This window comes from Sphaeramia orbicularis, chromosome 5 (genome assembly GCF_902148855.1).
Source record: "Sphaeramia orbicularis chromosome 5, fSphaOr1.1, whole genome shotgun sequence".
NCBI lineage: Eukaryota > Metazoa > Chordata > Actinopteri > Kurtiformes > Apogonidae > Sphaeramia > Sphaeramia orbicularis.
In genome coordinates this window covers 27902014-27922908 of record NC_043961.1, presented here as the reverse complement: position 1 = coordinate 27922908, position 20895 = coordinate 27902014, and the positions used below count along the sequence as shown (strand labels likewise).

General features: G+C 38.9%; 1 protein-coding gene across 4 annotated transcripts; it reads left to right on the top strand.

Annotated features, from left to right (window-relative positions):
• The first annotated feature begins 1468 nt into the window (after positions 1-1468).
• LOC115419819 (LIM domain and actin-binding protein 1-like) lies at positions 1469-20120 on the top strand. 4 transcript variants are annotated; one of them, XM_030134850.1, is made up of 10 exons: positions 1469-1548; positions 5113-5255; positions 5454-5499; positions 11878-12336; positions 15712-15766; positions 15902-15993; positions 16781-16874; positions 16989-17020; positions 17125-17258; positions 18250-20120. In XM_030134850.1, the coding sequence occupies exons 2-10, from the start codon at positions 5134-5136 to the stop codon at positions 19322-19324; spliced, it is 2109 nt and encodes a 702-aa protein (XP_029990710.1). In that variant the 5' UTR covers positions 1469-1548; positions 5113-5133; the 3' UTR covers positions 19325-20120. The 4 variants fall into 4 exon arrangements, with proteins under 4 accessions (XP_029990710.1, XP_029990709.1, XP_029990711.1 ...); XM_030134849.1 differs by having other exon boundaries at positions 5102-5255; XM_030134851.1 differs by having other exon boundaries at positions 1485-1550; positions 5107-5255.
• The last annotated feature ends 775 nt before the right edge of the window (positions 20121-20895 follow it).

Genomic DNA, 20895 nt, shown 5'->3' with positions numbered 1-20895 from the left:
TTTCTTTATTTCATGACTATTTACATTGTAGATTCTCACTGAAGGCATCAAAACTATGAATGAACACATGTGGAATTATGTACTTAACAAAAAAGTGTGAAATAACTGAAAACATCTCTTATATTCTAGTTTCTTCAAAGTAGCCACCCTTAGCTCTGATGACTGCCTTGCACACCCTTGGCATTCTCTTGATGAGCATCAAGAGGTAGTCACCTGAAATGGTTTTCACTTCATAGCTGTGCCTTGTCAGGGTTACTTAGTGGAATTTCTTGCCTTATTGATGGGGTTGGGACCATCAGTTGTGTTGTGCAGAAGTCAGGTTGATGCACAGCTGACAGCCCTACTGGACAACTGTTAGAATGCATATTATGGCGAGAACCAATCAGCTAAGTAAAGACAAACGAGTGGCCATCATTACTTTAAGAAATGAAGGTCAGTCAGTCTAGAAAATTTCAAAAACTTTGAATGTGTCCCCAAGTGCAGTTGCAAAAACCATCAAGCGCGCCAACGAAACTGGCTCACATGAGGACCGCCCCAGGAAAGGAAGACCAAGAGTCACCTCTGATGCTGAAGATAAGTTCATCTGAGTCACCAGCCTCAGAAATCGCAAATTAACAGCAGCTCAGATTAGAGACCAGATGAATGTTCCAACACTACTTTTATGCAGACACAGGGGGTTGGAAGGAATTCAGAAATGTTGGGACACCTGTAGGAATTGGTAGCACCAACTTTCCAACTTTTGAGGCTTGATCAACCTCCATTGCTGCAGAACTGCTTTAAGTTGTTAACCCATTTCTTGTTCGCCTTTTTGTATAATTCTGAAATGTACATTATTTTTCAGTTTTGTTTAACCTTACCTTTTTTTTTTTTTTTTTTTACCTCTGGCAGTGCACCGCTTACCTTTGTACCATTTCAAGCTGTTCATTGGACTTGAACTGCTGGAATTTCAATACAAAACTGGAAAAATTGGGGTGTTCTAAAACTTTTGACCTGTGGTGTATACACACACACACACACACACACACACACACACACACACACACACACACACACACTTATATATACACCTAAAAATACATATTAAAACACTATTAAAGCGCACTTAGAGCAAGCAGTTTGTACAATATGTACAAGACAGATATTATCAATATGATTAGTAAAAGAAATATACATGAATTGGTATGCAAAATATTGTTGTGTACAAATCCTGTTCCGTAGCTCCTACATTGTCATAAACTACTGATAATGCTGAACCAGAGCCGGTGTCCTTACATTCCCTCATTTTGTTGCGTTGTTTCTTTTTGTATACTTGTCAAACAGTTGGGATGGTGGGTGAGGATGGAGGGGGTGGATCAGCCAGGTAGGGGTAATGTAATATCCAAGGTCATTGGTGCATAAAGTCACGTGACCCGGCTCTTCCATTCCCATGACACCTTTGCGCTCACCCCTCCCTCCTCGGTCCACACCGGGCGGCGACGCGCAGACGGCGGAGAGTGTCAGGTGTCTGAAGGTTCCACGAAAGGAGTCACTCAGCGGAAGTTCGCACAGGTAAGACTGAACTGAAACTCCAGGCAGTGATCAGAAAACACGATGTTAAGTACAGTAGTAAGAGTTGTTTGAGAGGATTCGGAGAGTTTGTGTTGTGTAGTGGCAGGTGTGTGCGTGTGTTTAAGGGGATGCTTTTTATTCTTACACACGTGCGTAAATGCGTCAGGTCCAGATCTCAACCAGTCACTGTCGACGGCCAACCTGTCCAGCTGCTGAGATTATCTTAGTCAGGTTGCAGCTTGATACACTTCAGTCTAAGTTACCTTTTTATATGACGACATGAGTAAACAGTGTGTTAACTTTGGCTGTGTATTAACTAGATTTCACAAACGTCTGCTCCAGCCTGTGCAGTCTAAGTACAGGCCTTCCAGTGTTACACACCTGTAATTACATTTCTTCAAACACCATGAAGGCTCGGATCAGGGCTGCATATCCTCAGCACAGGTCATTCTGTGTATTGCATTGTCCTATTGTTTTTTTTTTCTGCATGATTTCAGGTTAGTCAGCAGCAGATATGTGTTTGTATGAACTCACTCTTTGTTAATCATGTAAAACAATGTGCTTCCTCCTTAACTTATGAGTCATACTGTATCTAACTTTGCTGTGGTTACTTGTTGATAAGAGAAACTTGGCTAAAATTAAGGTGTAAATGTTACTGTCTACTGTCATTGATAACAAGTGATTCAGATCAGTGTAGTTGTTTATCAGATAGGAAAAGCTGGTATATCTGATTGCCTGTAATGGTTACAGTTTCACTTAAGTTGCACCTCTGTCCCTGTCAAAGCAATACGACTAAAACACAGACTCCATGCAAAGATAGCGAAGACAGTTTTGTTGTTTTACTCTCACATTTCTAACCAGTTCATTGCATGATGACCCCACCCTACTTTTTTATCAGTATTAAGTAATATTTCCTGGTATCTGCTTATTAACAGATAACAGCTGAGTGAGTATATAGTGTAGGAATATTGTGTTTCCTTTATTTACTCACAATGAGAATGTCTTTGCATTTATCCTTGGCTTTAATCCTGTGGAGCTTCCTTGAAATGCACTTGTCCCAGTCTAAGAACATGCAAAATAGGTAGATTTGCGACTCAACTCATTCTACCTGTATTTAACCCAGTGTTCTTTAAGGTGTGGTCTTATCCTACTTCCAGTGCATGCTTGGATAGGTTTCAGCCCCCCCACATTATGCAAAAGAGCTGACAAGGTAGACATGAAGGCATAATGTTTGTATGTCTTGTACAGAAGTCATGAAATATTTATACTGCACAGCATATCTGTACACAAGTACGTGAGTTACTTGACAAGGTAAACTAACTCGCCATTCAGCTTCAATAACAAGAATCAGCCCAGAGCTACCCGGAGATGAAATCTGAAAGTACCGGAGCACCAAATATTGTTTCATATTACATTTATATGTCTTCACTTAGTTTTTTTCTTTTTACAGTCACAACCAGAGGCTTAATGACTAGTCTGACAGGTTATTTATGAATTATTCATAATTTTATGTATACTAGTATGATGACTGTATGAGACTGAAATATGTATCTGCAGATCTTACAGTCAAAAGTGTATTTGACTGTTTTGGTGTGTGAAGAACGAGGGTGATGTTGAAATTCAGTCCAGTCCAAAGTCTTCACACTCAGCCATATCACTTTGTTACAAGGGATGATGTAATGGCCGCACCTGAGTGAAAAGGTCAAGCTGGTAACTCTATCAGCTGTGCCCAGTAGTGATTCAAGCATATGGTTTATAACTTACAGGCTGAACAATAAAGGATGAGTTCATGGCCTGTCATTGGTCCTCTGTCAGACACATAAACCCTTTAATGCTCCGTAACAGTTATTTAATCATAGGCTCAGTCACTCATACATTAACTATAATATATGTATGTGAATATGAGCTGACTAGTCTGGTTATGCCTCGGTGCTTTTCTCTAGTACTTTATCAATATTGCCCCAGGTATGTTTTCCGCTCGGAATGATAATGTGCTCATATTCAGAAAATGCAGCTGAGTTGTTTGCTGGTTGTGTTATCATCTTGCAGTCAAGCGGCACAAGATAGGCAGCAAGTTTGAACCTGTTGATGTAACTACAGGCTTGGATCTGTAAATAACACTGTCTGTATGTGCTTGCATGCATAAAAAGTATGTGCATGCATTTTTTGTTATATGTCACCTAGCAATGGTCTGACAAGAGGTTAACTAATAGTGAGCATGTTGTACAAAACCTACGCTTTAGTGATCTCAGGCAGCAGACAGGTCTTATACTACAACATAAACCATGCAGACACTGATGTGAAGTCACAGAGCTTCTCAAGAGACTCTTTACATCCAAATAGTTTTGTTTTTCTATTGAAAGGTTGTTTTTTTTAGTATAATTTGATCACCATGAAGGCATATATTTCTTTTGGATTACGGTTACTTTAGAGCCTGGCCAAGAGAAAGTGAACATCAGGGTCAGTTTCTTTTTTCTCTAAAACAATATTTTTGATTACTCAGCATGAAAGACATATAGCTCTAGTTTCTAAAACTGTATTTATTTAATTTGAACCTGAATTACAGCTGGATATATAAGAAAAATGTAAATTCTATGTAAATAGAATACAGTGTGAATTAAGAACAGTAAAGGCTGTAAATGAATTTATACAATGGAAATTCAGAATGTAAATAAATATGTTCAAAATATATGCCTGTGTCTAATCTTATATTTCACAATAATCAAATACTATAATGATTTTGAATGTTATTTATTGTAAAAAAAAAAAAAAAAAAAAAAAGCAGAAAGATGTGTATTAAATATAGTAATGAAACATATGTCACCAAATACTGATAACTTCAACAGTATTTTAATCAAATCTTTGATGATTATTATGGTGCATCACACTGAACAAACACCTCGCTCTGTTACTTTTTTGGATTCTCACTCCGTTATCATGAATTAATGTCTTTTAAAACTAAAATAAAAATTATATCAGTTTCATTTTTGGGTGTAATGCACTCTCATATATTAAAAATAGGGTGGTATGCTAAATATTTGCACTTTCCTAGAGGAACAGCATGTTTTGGAATTTTTTCCAAACCTTGAATAACTGGTGTATATTTTTCCTCACTCTGTTATTTTGTCAATGAAGATAAATTCATGTTTTTATTAAAGATTTGGTTATTATTCCTTAATGGCATGTTAAAGTACTTGCTTAGACCTACAATTTGAGCTATTATGGTTGCTGCTAAATTAATTTTTTAAAAACAGATAGGGAATGATTAGTATTGCTACACAGTGCTTTCTCACTCCGTTACTCGCATGGCCAGGCCCTTTAGTCAATTGAAAGCTGAACTGAGCTGGAAATACAGCAAGTAAAGGGAGAGGATGGTTTTATTTTCTGGCTACAAGACACAGAATTTCAGAGAGCAGTTTCCTGGTATTGATGTTTCTGTTTTTGTTGAAGATATGACAGGTTAACTTTGCTCTTGCCAGCTAGCAGTCCTGTCAGGATATTGGTTTGTGTAAGGCTGTACAACACAAGTATTTATATATATTTCTTCCTTTAGGTGTGTTTTAGGTATTTAGGTAGTTGTCAGTGATGGAAAGTGGTCAGTTCAATCGACGCTCGTGGGCGACACAGTCCTTACGTGTCACTGCAAGGGAGCTGTCATTGGTCAGCGGCAAAGGAAGGAACAATGCCATCGCTGAACGCTTTTCCAAGTGAGTACAACCATGGATTTCAGATATGTCTATAGTATGTGTAAAATTACATGTAATGCAAAAAAATCCACTCAATACTCAAAAATCTCTAGTGGCCAAACAAAATCTGAACATGCATTTCTTTTCCATGAGTCCAGTGGAATTGCTGTGTTTCTGTTTTGCACCACCAGGGGTCAGCATTGTGTCTGTCTCTCACAGGTACCAGAAAGCTGCTGAGGACTCAAGTGCTGAGAAGAAAAAGGGAGTAAGTATTTTTTGAACAGAATGTATTTTATGCAGATTTTCAGCCATACACAGAGTTAAAAACGCAGTGTCAATATTTCAGAGTCAAGCTATTTTAACCCTAGATAGAGTAATTATAGCTCTATGGAGAGTTAACCAGCTCTAACAGTAGAGTTAAAAGTCGGCGTAAAGTTCTGCACAGATGCAGTGTACAATTCAACTCTACAGAGTGATAATTTGTGCCAGTGTGCCACATTGCATTGTGAGTACTGGACATGTTACTCATTGTGTTCTATTTTATGTGCAGGGGTTCGGGGGGCGGGTTAATGTTTATTTAGGTTAATATGTCTGTTTTACAATGTTAATTGGTCTTTTTAAGTTTTTTTTTTTTTTTTTAATTAATGTGACACCATTAGTCAAACCTGTATGCAAAACAATGTCGAACCTGATTGTCGCTGTTAAGCTACAATTTAACTGCATATGGGGAGGACTTTGCTCTTTCAAAGAAAAAAGCATGTGCTAGGGTGATTGAAACCCATAGAACAAGCTTATGCCTTACATGACCCCCACATGACCCCCACCTTGGGGACCCCTACAATTCTACATTGTATCAAAGTTAGTGTAGGGTGCAAACTGATGCAGAAAGTAACACTGCAGAGAAATGAATATTAAAATTTTATAGCTATTATTAAACTAAATTTGGAGAAAAAACAGCTCTATAAAGTGTAATCATATTACTCTTAACAGTGTGAAATCACCACAGTGTTAAATATTTGTTACACATTTCATTGTTAATTTTGACACTTAATTGAGTAGAATTAACGCTGAAGATCTGACACTGGCCACAGAGTAAATTTTACTCTAATTTTGAGTGGGACCAATTGTTATCTGAAACAGAGTTAAATTCAACTTTGTAAGAGTTAAGTTGACACACTTTTTTTACTGTGCACTTTTAACTTAAAGTCTTAGAATGGTGATTTCATAGTATGGTTAGTATTCACTTTGATGCAGTAAAAACAAATGAATTCTGAGATTTCATACATACATTGAAATTCATCTCATCTTATTGAAATACATTTGGATCAACAAGCTATGTGTTTAAATGAAATGTGTGTACACTGTTTATCTTAGTTAATTGGCTCAGTAGCTGTTGCTGGAGCTAAACTAATTATTGCACTTGAGAGAAGCCGTACACACACACACACTGTCAACACACACTCTGGGCCAAATGTCTTGTCCTGGCTGACCTCTCATTGGCCACTTGTTGCGATGGGCAGGCTATCAAACCCATAATCCTACTCCACTGTAATCCCCGTGCACTACCCTGTGGGGTTCCAACTGTAAGTTAGCGGCTTTGTCTTTGTAAATGAGCGATGAACCAACGTGGATGAGGATTAAACTAATAACTGATCAGATCACATAATGAAGAAATTTAAGGTAATGTTGTTACACTTGTACATAATGTGGTGATTTTTACATGTGTGTGTGACTGATAGTGCGCTGTGTGATGCTGTTGTTAGTGTTCCTACGTCTTTGTGTAATGATGTGGCTGGTGATGGAAACGACAAAGCTTTTCTGAAACATCGATAACATGTTAAAGCAACTGCCTTGCATTTTTCACTCAAATATAGACTTTTATGAAGTGCATTTAGGTACACAGGAAAAATACTCAGAGTCAAAAGTATTTTCTTCAAAAAGAGTAAATTTGTCTCCATATTGAGTTTGGAGAGCTCAACCCAAAGAGTAACTTTTACCAAATGTTATCTGGGTAGCGTAAAATTTTCTTCAGTTTGAGTACATTTTACTGTGATAGGATTTCTGTCATTTTCAGGTTGTTAGGTTCAGTTTTTATTGTTAATTTATACTGAAGCAAGACTGAGCAAAGTTCTTTATAATTTTCTGGAACCTAAAGTGTGCATGAATATAGGATTATATTATTTCTACAGGAGATACAAAAGTCTACTTTAAGTATTACAGGATAAGTCCAGTATCTTAAACTGATTGCGAATGAGCGGCATAAAAGACCATCTGTCAGTCAAAAAGTGTCTGTATTAGTGTGTGGGAGGGGGAGTAATCTGGGAAGGATGGACATTAAATCAACGGATTGGGACTAATTTGGCTAAAAGAATAGCATTTGTTTTACATGCAAATACAAAGCATTTGTAGGCTAAAGCTCAACTAAAAATGCAAACATTCAAAGCAATTTATTCAGTCCTTTTCCATGAATCCATTTTCTGGATGACTTAATCCTCGAGGTGATCAGGGGTGGGTTGGGGGGTTGCCGGAGCCAATCCCAAATACCGATAAGCAAAGGCAGGGCACACCCTGGATGTGTCACCAGTTCATCAGAGTCGACATATACAGACATTAAACCATTCACATCTATGGGTGATGTAGACAAAGTGTTGATTTATTAAACTTGAATGCTGGAGTGGGACGTAGCAAAGCACTTTGTTACTGCACTGTGTCTGTATTTAACATGTGTTTTTCCTTTTAATCCTTACATTTTAACTCTAATTTCTGCACGTTCTGCTCTGTACTCCTTTTTTTATAATGCATGCAACTGAGGTTATCAAAGATTTTTTTTTTTTATTTTGCCCTATTGCAGACCTTCCCAACACCTAAAACTGATTTCACCTACACTTATGGGACAATAATACATAAAAAGACATACACTCGTAGAACCAAAGAGAGGGAGAAAAGGTGGCATCTATTTCTTATTTTTATTTTTTTAACCCACCACCACCACCCCTCTTCGGAGGACAGCTTTATTTTTAATTACAGCTTGTGCTTAACAAGTAACAAGTAACAATCTCAAAGTTTTACACTCATATTGTCATCCATTCCTTGCTATTATACATATACAGAGGGAGAACTCATATAAACAAAAGTGTACTGGGACAGGACGTATCAAAGTGACAGATTGACACAAGACAGTGGGACAGGACAGACATTAGACAAGACAGTGGGACAGGACAGACATTAGACAAGACAGTGAGACAGGACAGACATTAGACAAGACAGTGAGACAGGACAGACATTAGACAAGACAATGAGACAGGACAGACATAAGACAAGACAGTGAGACAGGACAGACATTAGACAAGACAATGAGACAGGACAGACATAAGACAAGACAGTGAGACAGGACAGACATTAGACAAGACAGTGAGACAGGACAGACATAAGACAAGACAGTGGGACAGGACAGACATAAGACAAGACAGTGAGACAGGACAGACATAAGACAAGACAGTGAGACAGGACAGACATTAGACAAGACAGTGAGACAGGACAGACATAAGACAAGACAGTGAGACAGGACAGACATAAGACAAGACAGTGAGACAGGACAGACATTAGACAAGACAGTGGGACAGGACAGACATTAGACAAGACAGTGAGACAGGACAGACATAAGACAAGACAGTGAGACAGGACAGACATTAGACAAGACAGTGAGACAGGACAGACATTAGACAAGACAATGAGACAGGACAGACATAAGACAAGACAGTGAGACAGGACAGACATAAGACAAGACAGTGAGACAGGACAGACATAAGACAAGACAGTGAGACAGGACAGACATTAGACAAGACAGTGAGACAGGACAGACATAAGACAAGACAGTGAGACAGGACAGACATAAGACAAGACAGTGAGACAGGACAGACATAAGACAAGACAGTGAGACAGGACAGACATTAGACAAGACAGTGGGACAGGACAGACATTAGACAAGACAGTGAGACAGGACAGACATAAGACAAGACAGTGAGACAGGACAGACATTAGACAAGACAGTGAGACAGGACAGACATTAGACAAGACAATGAGACAGGACAGACATAAGACAAGACAGTGAGACAGGACAGACATAAGACAAGACAGTGAGACAGGACAGACATTAGACAAGACAGTGAGACAGGACAGACATAAGACAAGACAGTGAGACAGGACAGACATAAGACAAGACAGTGAGACAGGACAGACATTAGACAAGACAGTGAGACAGGACAGACATTAGACAAGACAATGAGACAGGACAGACATTAGACAAGACAGTGAGACAGGACAGACATAAGACAAGACAGTGAGACAGGACAGACATAAGACAAGACAGTGAGACAGGACAGACATAAGACAAGACAGTGAGACAGGACAGACATTAGACAAGACAGTGAGACAGGACAGACATTAGACAAGACAGTGAGACAGGACAGACATAAGACAAGACAGTGAGACAGGACAGACATAAGACAAGACAGTGGGACAGACCAACTAAGTGGTTGCTGTTGGAGACACAGATGCTGATCAGATGTATTGTGATGGCAGAAGTATGGTGTGTGTGTGTGTGTGTGTGTGTGTGTAGGTGTGTGTGTGTGTGTGTGTGTGTGTGTGTGTAAGTTGAATGCTGAGATAGAGAAGTTGGTTTTTGGGGGGGTTAGTGGAGGGGGCAAGGGGGTGTGTGTTCTGTTCTGGTGATATATGCGATGGCATCTATTTAATGAAATGTCCTAGACCAGGAGAACTAATATTGGCATAGATAATGTGAGGTGTAGTTATTCATGCATAAAAACAGCTGCTAGCAGTGTAGAAATACTTTTTACTTTTACTCGGCTGGAGTTGGAGTTGAGACGGTATCTACATTTTTTAAGCATTTTTGCCTCATCTGCCTGAAGTACATTTATACTTATTACTGTATTTAATTTGTGAAGCTCTGATAGTCAGAGCGAGTGCAGACATTGCCATCCATCATCCTGTACAGCGTTCAGAAAAGCAGGACATTGATTTGAGGTCTGACTTTCCTGGATCCGCTTTTTATTCATAAAGGATTTTGAGAGAGTCTGTAGTGGCTTATAAAAAAAAAGTCCAACTTTCCATTGCACTCTGCGGTCATGTTTTATTTGAGTGGCATTTGCTCTGGTGCAGCACTCTGATTTTTTTCCTTCAGCATCATCATATTTCATTTAATCCCTAGAATGCGTCATTTCCTGTGATACGTAATAGGTCTCAGTAACAATAACTGCTATTTGTATAGTTCTATTATCATCCCCAAAAATCACGTAGAAGTGAAAATCTGTCAACGCTGTCATAGGGAACAAAGAGTTAATTTTTCCCTGAATGTATCGTTTCCTGCTCTGGTTTCCTGGGTATTCTGACTCTCTCTCTCTCTCTCTCTCTCGTACTTTCCCTGTGGTAAAGGGGTGGGTTTAGTTCTTACGAGCAGACTTTGTGTAGCCGCTAACATCTGGGAGAGCTCTACCTCTCAGCACACTGACCAGTGGAGAAGGACCAACCAAAGGACTCCTGCTCTGTGGTTGTGATTACACCTTGTTTTGCCATTCCATCGCATTCACAGAGGTTTCTTTCTTTATTTCTTTTCGCTTAAAAATGGGGAACAGTCTTGTCAATGTCCAGTTCTTTCCGTTCACGCTGGACTTCCCTCACAAAGACAGTGATTGTTCCTTTTTTTCTCTATCTGGGTTTCGGTCTCTTTTATTTTGTCGCTTTTTTCTACGGTTGTCTTTTATTTTTCCTTCTATTTTCCTCGTCTCTTTGTTTGACACTTTGTATGCTATAATGTAATAACTCAATAGTACTAATATGCTAAAACAGACTTGTCACACATTTTGGCTTTATGTTTTTTCACTATATATATCATCTTTAATGTTGTTTGATGTTCTCTAAAATATATTTTGTGTAACTTTTTATGTGAACTGTGTTTTTTGACAGAGAATATTTTATAGTTCTATAATAAATTGTGTTTGAATGTTCCCCACTGTGTCAAACTCCTTCAGGAAGTTTCATACAAAAGTTCACATTATCAATAAGATTTATTAGCTTATGAATCATATGAATGATAATGATTTACAGACTACTATTTAACTTTATTCCTCTTTCACACATAAGGAAGTTTGTGCAGGTCACACACTAGTAGTGTGCCTGTTGTTGTTCGATTACATTTTTCACCATGCTTTGTGGTCATGTGTGGCTGAGTATCTCACCATGATTTTTATGAAAGGTGAAGTTGTCGTGTAGAAAGGAATGTGTCTGAAATATCTGCCTGCATGCTCAGCCCTGCTTTCTCCATCTTGAGCCAATCGTTGCCTTCAGCAGCTGCAGCAAAACATCTACTTCCTGGACCGACTTTGAACAGCTGTTCACCTAATCTATTAGTTAGTGAAGCCAAGTTCAGATTCCAGGATTTCATTTAATGTGTCTATATATGCATGGTTGCCAGATGGAAATACTTTCATAATTACCCTGACTAAAAATTACACCAGCTTTTGAGAGGATGATATACGGTTACTTTTGATTGGCAGTGTTAGTGGAATCGCTTTTCATTAGTTTTGGCCTGCCCATGGTTAAAGTGTTTCTGATCTCTTCCTTGCAGTCCTTTGAGGGTCCGACCCCCTCCCTGAGGTCAGGCAACCTGAGCGCTCTGAAGAAGCGGTGGGAGCAGGCGGGAAGCCTCAAACAGGACAAGCTCTCTCCGTCTTCGTCTTCTCCTATCTCACCCTTAAGCCTCTCCGGCTCTCAGAGGACGCCTCCTGCCCTGTCCAAGCCTTCACCTGTCAGCGAACACTGCCCCCCGCTGAAGAGCCCCGGCCCACAGACCCACCCTGAAGGTCAGAACACCGCCAGCCACATTCAACAGCCCTCAGCAGCTCCAAAAATGTCCAAAATCCAAAAGCAGAGAAGCACGGACAGGGATGAGCGGTCACACAGTGAAATACCTGAAAAGCTTGAAGAGCAAGTTCCAACCAGCCCCCGTGCCTCCTACGAAAAATCCCGAGTGCCACTAAACAGCCTGAAGATGAAGTTTGAGAGAGGAGAGGACACTGCAGCCAAGGTAAAAACAGATCTCAAAAATGTATTGGTTATATTCAGGAAAAAGAGATAAAATCTGTCGAGTCTGCATTTTGTGAGAAACAGTATTATTATGTCTTCTGTGGTGTCACAAAGACTACAAGACAAATTTCCAGTTTTATTAAACCATCTATGTGGTTACCTGGTTCACATCCTAACATCGAATCCAAATGAAACAATATAATATTGAAGAATAGTATCTCAAAAAATTTAGAAAGAAAACAGTAATCAGTTCAGCTGATGACTATGAATTCAGTTTTTGATTAAGCAGAAACATTATATATAGTCTTACAGATACACAACATGGACATTTGCTGCACTGTAATTTCCCAGTGTGGAATCAATAAAGTATATCTATCTATCTATGGACAAAAATACTGGGACATAGCAGGACTTTCCACTCCTGAAATAGCATCATGATAAAAATGTTCATTTCAGTTTTTCATTATCATGATGAAATTCTAGAGGCTGATTTTTCTTCCTGTTAGAGTTGACAAGATGGTTACCCACAGTTTAAAATAATTATTTATGGTTAGAACGGGACTAATATATCAGAGACCTAGAGGTAGAATATTTAAAACAATCACTATTTAAAAAAAAAAAAAAGAAAAAAAATGTTTGTGGTAAGTGACAATTTGAACAAAATTGACCTAAAGATGAATTAAAAACCTTTACTTCAATGATATTTATCATAATATAAAATGTGTCATTATCGTGTTACAGGCCAACCTGTTTGAAGTGAAAGAATTCACGGTGTCCTGATACTTTGGTCCTTACCATGTACTTGAGAAGTTGAAAAACACCAGTGAAAGGCCTTAAATCACATTCATATCTAATGTTGTGTGTTTATGTGAACAGGGTGCTTACGTTCTTCTTTGTTGACAGTTTTACTGACCATGTTACTCAGGAATTATCTGTAACCACAGGGCAACTGGTCAGAATTTATTGTACTGACACTGGCCAGCTGGTTGTTCTGCCGTGTTGTGTTGTTGTTCCTGTGCTTGTATATGTTTTTACATAGTATCCTGTCCTGTATTTTGTCTAGTAGTCTTTCCACCTGGCTTTGCCACCTCTCTCCAAACACACTCTGCCCTTTCACTCGCTTTCTCCTTCTCTTTCTTTGAGCCTCAAACAAGCGCTCTGCTCTTTACCTTCATAACAGAGGAATGTAGGAACATTCCTGACCTAGGGCTGTTTCAGTCTTCAGAGAGTCACCTCTGAGGAGCCACTGTCTTGATCTCACCTCACATTTTTTCATTAGCTACAGTGTTTTCTGCTTTTTCTATCAGCGCAGTCATTTTTACTACAGTATCTCTGTCAGTTTTGCCGTGTTGTCATAGTCACAGTTCTGGAAATAGACTTTAAAAATCCTTTAATAAGAAGTGAGAGAGTTATTGGTGAACATTTCAAGGTTAGAACCAGGCACTTTACAACACGTACTCAGTACTGGCTGAAAAGGTGAATACCTTCCTGTTTAATGAATGTAAAAACAGTAGGTTACTCTGCCCATGTCCGAATCTTACTGAAGCATCGATAGTTTTGTGGTGTTTGTGGTTATGCAGCAGGGAGATGGTGGCACAACACGCCACCATTCCAATGAAACCATCTGAAGAAGCTGCCTGTTGGAAACGCTTTAAGCTCTTTTCCACTCATGTATACAGGATGCTGAGTGAAACTGTCTGCTTTAACCATTAGCATCGGTGACACATAGGCCTGCACACACACATACACACACCTACAGCTAATACTTTACACTAAAACCCAGTTGAATAGATTCGTTCTGGACACATTAGCAGCTGTCCATGAAAATATTTGCCATTCTAAGAAATCGCAGATCTTAACTTGGGGGCAGGAAAGGACATCACCAGGATTCAGTTTTTACTTTGTAGCTTCCCTTTCTGCTTCCCTGCCTTTATTGAACCGTTGGTGGTGGTGGTCCATAAAGGAGAAGGGTGTGCCACTGTTCCATCAGACTGAACTCCTGAAGGGGCAGAGACACTGTGTAAAAGCCTTTTACTGTCAGTGGGAAAGGCTGAACATGAGGTTATGCATGGACGTCTGTAGAAGGAACACTCACTCTGGAAATCTGAAGTTTTACCACATTCATTTTTATGAATAAACAACCATTAATGTCCTGTGTCTGTTCTGCATTAAGGACTGGTTATGTTCTTATGACTGGCATGTTTTTGTACAGTCATCACATTTATCTTTTTGTGATTTTGATCGTTTGGGAAAATTGTGAAATATTTCCTTCCAGCAATGACAAGCAAAAGTTTGCTAACTGTGCAGATTTCCCTGATTCTAGTATATCTTATATCCTTCACATCACAGCAATATGATGCCAATGTATTTGGGTGCTTCTATGAAACTGGGTACATTTTGGTGTCTGACACTTTGCCAGCTTTTTAGACCCAATAATAAAAGACAAATTTAGACATATTTCCCCCCAGGATGTACCTAATGATGACCTCAGATAAATGCAAAAATTTTATACCCTTGCTCTGAGCCATCCCATAATTAATGAATTTTTAATGAAATATTAGGGCCAAAAATAGGACCAAAATTGGGACAGGAAAAGCTACCTACCTTGAAATGGTCTTATATAGCGCTATAAATACACTATGTTAAATTTGTTGATTCTAGTGGTTTTTCTAATCCAGACATGCTGGTTTTTCATGAATCTCAGTCTCATTCCAGGTTTTGTATATAACCCATCGTGTCCACTTGCGTTACATGCAGAACCTGCCCAGTTAAACACTTATAAATTGCAAATGATTTTGCAACATTGCCATTTTTGTGAAACACTCTGCCTTGCATAATTAGTTCAATTCCCAAAATGTACCTGTGAGAGAATAAAGAGATATTAAAAAAAAATAGCACGTAATTTTCGTGTCCTTTTGACTGTGTTACATGCAGATTTTTGTATTAAATATATTGTAAAATAATATATAAATGGGTTTTATCTGAAAAATAGTTTCTCTTTTATCTCAGTAAGTATTTATTTTTAAAATAGGCCCAAAGTGCTCCCAAAGTTGCTTCATAACATTAGTCTACATCTGGTTTGAATTTTTAGTCCCCATGTCCTGTTTTTAGGGACCAGTTTCATAGAAGCACCCATTTATCGTTTTTTTTTTGGATAAATATGAGCTAAAACATTGTGCTTTTCTGCTCATAATGAACACACAAGGTTTATTCTACTGTTTGTAAAGCTGGTCAAAAGGCCAAAAGGCAGAAACAGAAATGTAGGGTCTGACTTATGCACCAAAAGGAGACAGGAGAAGAAAACAGAGTTGGTGCTTGTACAGTTTTTCTGTAGTAGAAGTTGCCACTCATTTTGCTGATCATTTTACTCTTCCAGGGAGGCAGGACAACACTTCGCAGTACTTCATCAGACGACATGAACCAACACAGCGGTAAGGGCCTAGACAAGCACACTCACAGAGCAGTTTGGTCATCTGTAAATGCCAAAGGAATGAAGAGTTACTGTATAGATACTTAGGAATCACACTGCGAGCCTGCTACATTTACTCTGATGATCTCTTCTTTAGGTGTCCATGATAGGGTGTTGGAGTCGACATCACTGAGAGAGAAAATGGCCAAGTACCAGGCTGCTGTTTCTAAACAAGGCCCCAAACACACTGTGAGTCCATGTGTTAGGGCCTGAACTCAAACCACTACAGAACTGCACAATTAAGGCTTTACAGAAACGATAATGAAATAATACACTTTTTTTTCTCTGACACATTCTTCAAAACTGTTAAAAAACAGGGATTTCATTCGGGTTTATCTATATATAGTAAGATAAACATCAGTGGGTGTAAAGCAGTGTCGTCCCTCATCAGTCAAAAGTTTGGATAGAATGTTATGCACTGTGTAAATCTATATATCTGTCATGGTGATTAGTATTTCAAAATATTTACATATATCTAACTTTAAAAAATAAGTAGAGCAATACATAAGTCTGGTTTCGACTAGCTTTATATGTAAAGTGTCATGTGATAACTTTTTTGTTATGATTTGGCGCTATATAAATAAAATTTGGTTGATTGATTGATAACTGCTGCTAACTACAAAAATGAATGTACTGTATATAATTGCATATATACAGGAATGTACGACATACAGTGATAAAAAAAAATTCATTACAACTGCAGTATAGTACACACAGAAAAAAAAACCCCATTGCTAATAAAAATGGTCGACTTGTTTTCTCTGCACCAGGACTTGAGATGAAGTTTACATTGTTTCCTGATGATTTATGTTGCTTTCTCTCTCCCACCAATTTCACTGTGCATTCATTGTTTATGTCTTCCGTCATATTTAATTTCTTCCTTCCTACAGTAACAGAAATAGAAAAAAAAACAGGGTTACATTATGCAACAACCGGTTAACATCTCATTTTTTCCTCCACATTGTGTTTTCTTCAGGGTGTGTCCACAGAGGTGCCCGCTCCAAAAACATCTGCACCTGCACCTCAGAAACAAACACCTGCGTCAGAGTGCAATGGAGCAAATGTGAATGGTAGAGTATTACTTCCAATCTAAAACGCAAAATTAATCATGTTCTAGCTCAGTCTCTTGTATTTTTGTTTGTTTTACATTTGATATGCAACGGATCCTTGTTTGTGTGTTTCAGGGGAAAGCAGTGACCCGCCCAAAGTGTCCAGGGTGAGTCAGTCGGCACAATAAGGAGTAAGGAATAGACACACGAGTCCTGTTTTCACCTGAGCTGATTATTGATATATGCCATGCGATTTTATGTGTCTGTTTAGAAATTCTGCCCACCGGTGAGGGAGACATGCATCGCTTGTTTAAAGACAGTTTACCCACTCGAGAGACTAGTGGCTCTTCAGCATGTCTACCACAAAAGCTGCTTCCGCTGTGTTCACTGCAGCTCAATGCTCAGGTTGGTTTCCCTCCACTGCATTTTAATTTTTTAGAGTCAGTGTGTAACATTTAGTGGCGTCATGTAGTAAAGCTGCAGATTGGAACATCCCCCTGGTCCCTAAGGTGGCAGCTAAAAATACACAAGTCCTTCATTAGAGCAAGTGATTCATCTGATCTGGATCATAAAATATCACTAAATAAAGAAAACAATAGTAATATCATGTTTGACAACACCTTTGACTGTTGTGGGCATGACCATAAACTGTGTGAAAATCCAGGAAAGTAAAAGATTTTGCCTTTTTTTTTTTTACATTATAGAGCTGTCTTGATCGGTTTGGTCAGTTTTTTCAAATACAGGGTGTCCCATAAGTCTCCATACATAGGAAAAATAAAACGTTTCTTGACGTAAACCATTTTTATTTATATAATATGCTCTATATGACTGCCATTTTGTCGGGAACACATTTCAATGTGTGTCCTCCACTGCTGAAGAACTATAAAGAAGAAATATGAAGAAATACATGTTAGAACCATATATGTATGGAATGTATTATGTCTCCTATGTATGGAGACTTATGGGACACCCTGTACATTTGTTTTTATGTAATGTCCTATGCACTGGACAGCATTTTTTTTAAAAGTAAAGCTATGAAAGTCTTGTCCCCTACAGAGGACAAAAATGCATGGCTGTTGCTAAGAGGATATGGTTAAGTAACACATCATGTATAGTGTTAGCAAGGTCAGCTTTTTGGGTGAGGGGATATTAGCTTTGGTCCACTCAACATAGTAGGTGCTTTAAGAATAAAGTGTGCATTCTACAGGAACACATGGTGGACTTTGTGGCAGCGACCTGCTCCCTTTGTAGATAAAAACAGTTCATTCTAAGACAAATAGAATACAACAGGTATCTTCCATTTCTGCAGTTAGATCCCCTGAAATGTTACACACTGAAAATCACAAAAATCTGTGAAATCATTATTCAAACAAAACGAATGTCGCTCTGTTTCTAGCCTTGGGAACTATGCGTCTCTACATGGTAACGTCTACTGCAAGCCCCATTTCAGCCAGCTGTTTAAATCCAAAGGCAACTATGACGAGGGCTTTGGTCATCGGCCTCACAAGGAGCTGTGGGAACCAAAAGCAGATGTAGATGAAGATGAGGAACCGGTGAAGCCAAAAGAACAAGAGAAACCATCAGCAGTGACCCTTCAGGCTGAGAGTGTCTCTGACAAAGAGCCAACCCCGACTGTGGAAACGTCACAGGCCAAAGTCACAGACCTGGCCAGTTTACTGGAGACTCGCACACAAACACAGGCTTCATCTGAAGTTAAAGAGTCGACAGAGAAGGCGGTTCCGATGCGTCGGCTCCAGGTCGCATGGCCTCCTGCAGCCGGTGAAGCCCAGTCCAGCACTGGACCGCTCAGTCCGGTCAAGGAGGGAGTTACTTCAGGTCGGAGAGCAAAGTGGCCCCCAGAGGAAGAGCCGCCATATTCCTTCCAGAGCACCGAGCGAGCCGAGTTAAAGAGCCTGAGGAGGAGCTCATCTCTAAAGGAGCGCAGTCGTGCTTTTACAGTCGCAGCTAAACCCACTCCTGCAGCCAGTCAGGCACCTAGAGAACCACGACGCCCCCTCAAGTCCCTGATGGAGTGGAGAGCATCATTTGAGGAAAAAGCTGCCTCTGAAGAACCAACAAAGGAGAGTAAATCAGAGACTCAGCAAGTGAAACAGCAGGAAAAGGAGCAGAACATGGCAAAAATACCAAGTAAAGATGCAACAAACAAAAGTCAGACCAACTCAAAGGAGGATGTGGAGACTCAAGAAGAGCAACACAGAGAAAAAGACAAACAGGCACAGAGTGGAAACACAGCAGAAGACAAGCCAGTAGTGGAGGAAAGCTCTCAGAGAAGCATCTCTCCTGACATGTCAGCATCCCCCTCCCCACCGCTACAGCCAAAACAGAACCGCACCTCGCAGGATGTGGGCTTCTGGGAGGAGGACAAAGAAGGAAGTGATGCTGAGGAGCTGAGTGCAGAGGATATGATCAAGAGGAACCGCTACTACGAAGATGACGACTCCGAGTCATAGGAAAATCTGTCACAGTGTCATATTCATCTACCGTAAACACTTTGTCAGGTTTGTTCTCTCAGTCTGTCAGTAGATTGGAATTGATGCTTTGCTAGTTTTGATAGTGTTTTAAGGAAAAAAATTACACTTAAAATATAATAGGTATGTATATTTACACAAATATATTGCAATAACTGCCTTTAATTGTACAAAACATGTTTGATTTTTGTATGCATTATATACTTTAATACCCATGTAATACATATTTTATATAAGTTTGATCATACTAGAGGTGACCCATGTCACGTTAAATCACTGCATATGTGGACTATGTTGTCTGGTAATTATATCAATAATCAGTTGATTAATGTTTGCCTGTAAAATGTCAAAAAGCCATTATACCCTATTTATATATATTTTTGTCTTTGTTGGCCATTATTATGGAAGTACATTGCTGCCAGGTCGGAAAAATAAAAATTGATCAGGATCTCGTCATGACAAATTTTCACATTATAAAGTGAAAACTTGTTAAAACACGGCATCTTTGATGCTATAATGTGATAAATGCCTATTTTGTTAAAATGTGAAACTCATGTTTAAGTAAAAGGTGCGTGGAGAACAGATTAACTTTCCTCATTGTAACAAAATACTGGGCAATTCAGATTTTTCGGACCTGGCAGTAATATGCTTCTGTACCATTACAGTTCTGGGTGATTGTGGGCAGGACCAGACTGCAAAAAAAAAAAAAAAAAAAAAGATTGTGTATTTTGTTCTTCTTAAAATACTTAAACACCTAAATGTCTTATGAAAGTGAAAAGGGCTATAAAAAGGGTACATTGATGCTGTATTTTTACTGTTCATAGTTTTCCACATCACCTCGGTTTAATTGTAAATGAGAGAGAATGGACACCATCATTTCCTTCATTTTGCTGCCTTCATCTCCTTTAAAGGAGCACATAAATATCCTGCTGTCAGAGGTATTTATCACACAGAATAATTCTTCAGCCTCAGGCAGAATTGTGCCAGTTCACATGCTGTTAACATACAGTAGAGCAAAAACATACAGTTGACATCTGCTGAGCCTTTCACTCAGCGCCTGTACTATTATAATTCTAAGTGATGTTGACTTATACAGAGCAGTCAGTAAACTCTGACACCACGCTGCAGGGTTTTTTTGCAGGTGTAGTAGCCTTCGTTTTTACACATATATATGGGAGTCAGGGGTTTCTCGACTGTGGTGCTGATGAGAGGTGTTACTGTACATTTATATGAACATTTTCAGCCACTGCAAGCTCTAGAAATGACCATAGTCCTTGTTTAGTTTAAAATGTTGGTAAAACAGATTCTATTTTAAAATGTGTTGGCATTGCAGATATCTTTTTTTTTTTTTTTTTTTTTTTTTTTTATAATTTGTGTAATGACATTTTGCTGATAACAGTCTGAGCTGAAACATTAAAATGCCTCTATTATGAAATCCAGAATTTGTACAGTGGACATTATGCTTTTTTTGTACATGAAACATTTCTTTTTACATCACACTCTTTCAAAGTAATTAAACTTTGAGCATCATAGTGGTTATTATGAAGTCAGAG

Excerpts from the sequence above, each read along its gene's own strand:
- LOC115419819 (XM_030134850.1), top strand. The coding sequence starts at position 5,134 with ATGGAAAGTGGTCAGTTCAATCGACGCTCGTGGGCGACACAGTCCTTA. Across the intron at positions 5,500-11,877 it reads GTGCTGAGAAGAAAAAGGGA|TCCTTTGAGGGTCCGACCCC; the intron begins GTAAGTATTTTT and ends TCTTCCTTGCAG. Across the intron at positions 16,875-16,988 it reads CAATGGAGCAAATGTGAATG|GGGAAAGCAGTGACCCGCCC; the intron begins GTAGAGTATTAC and ends TGTGTGTTTCAG.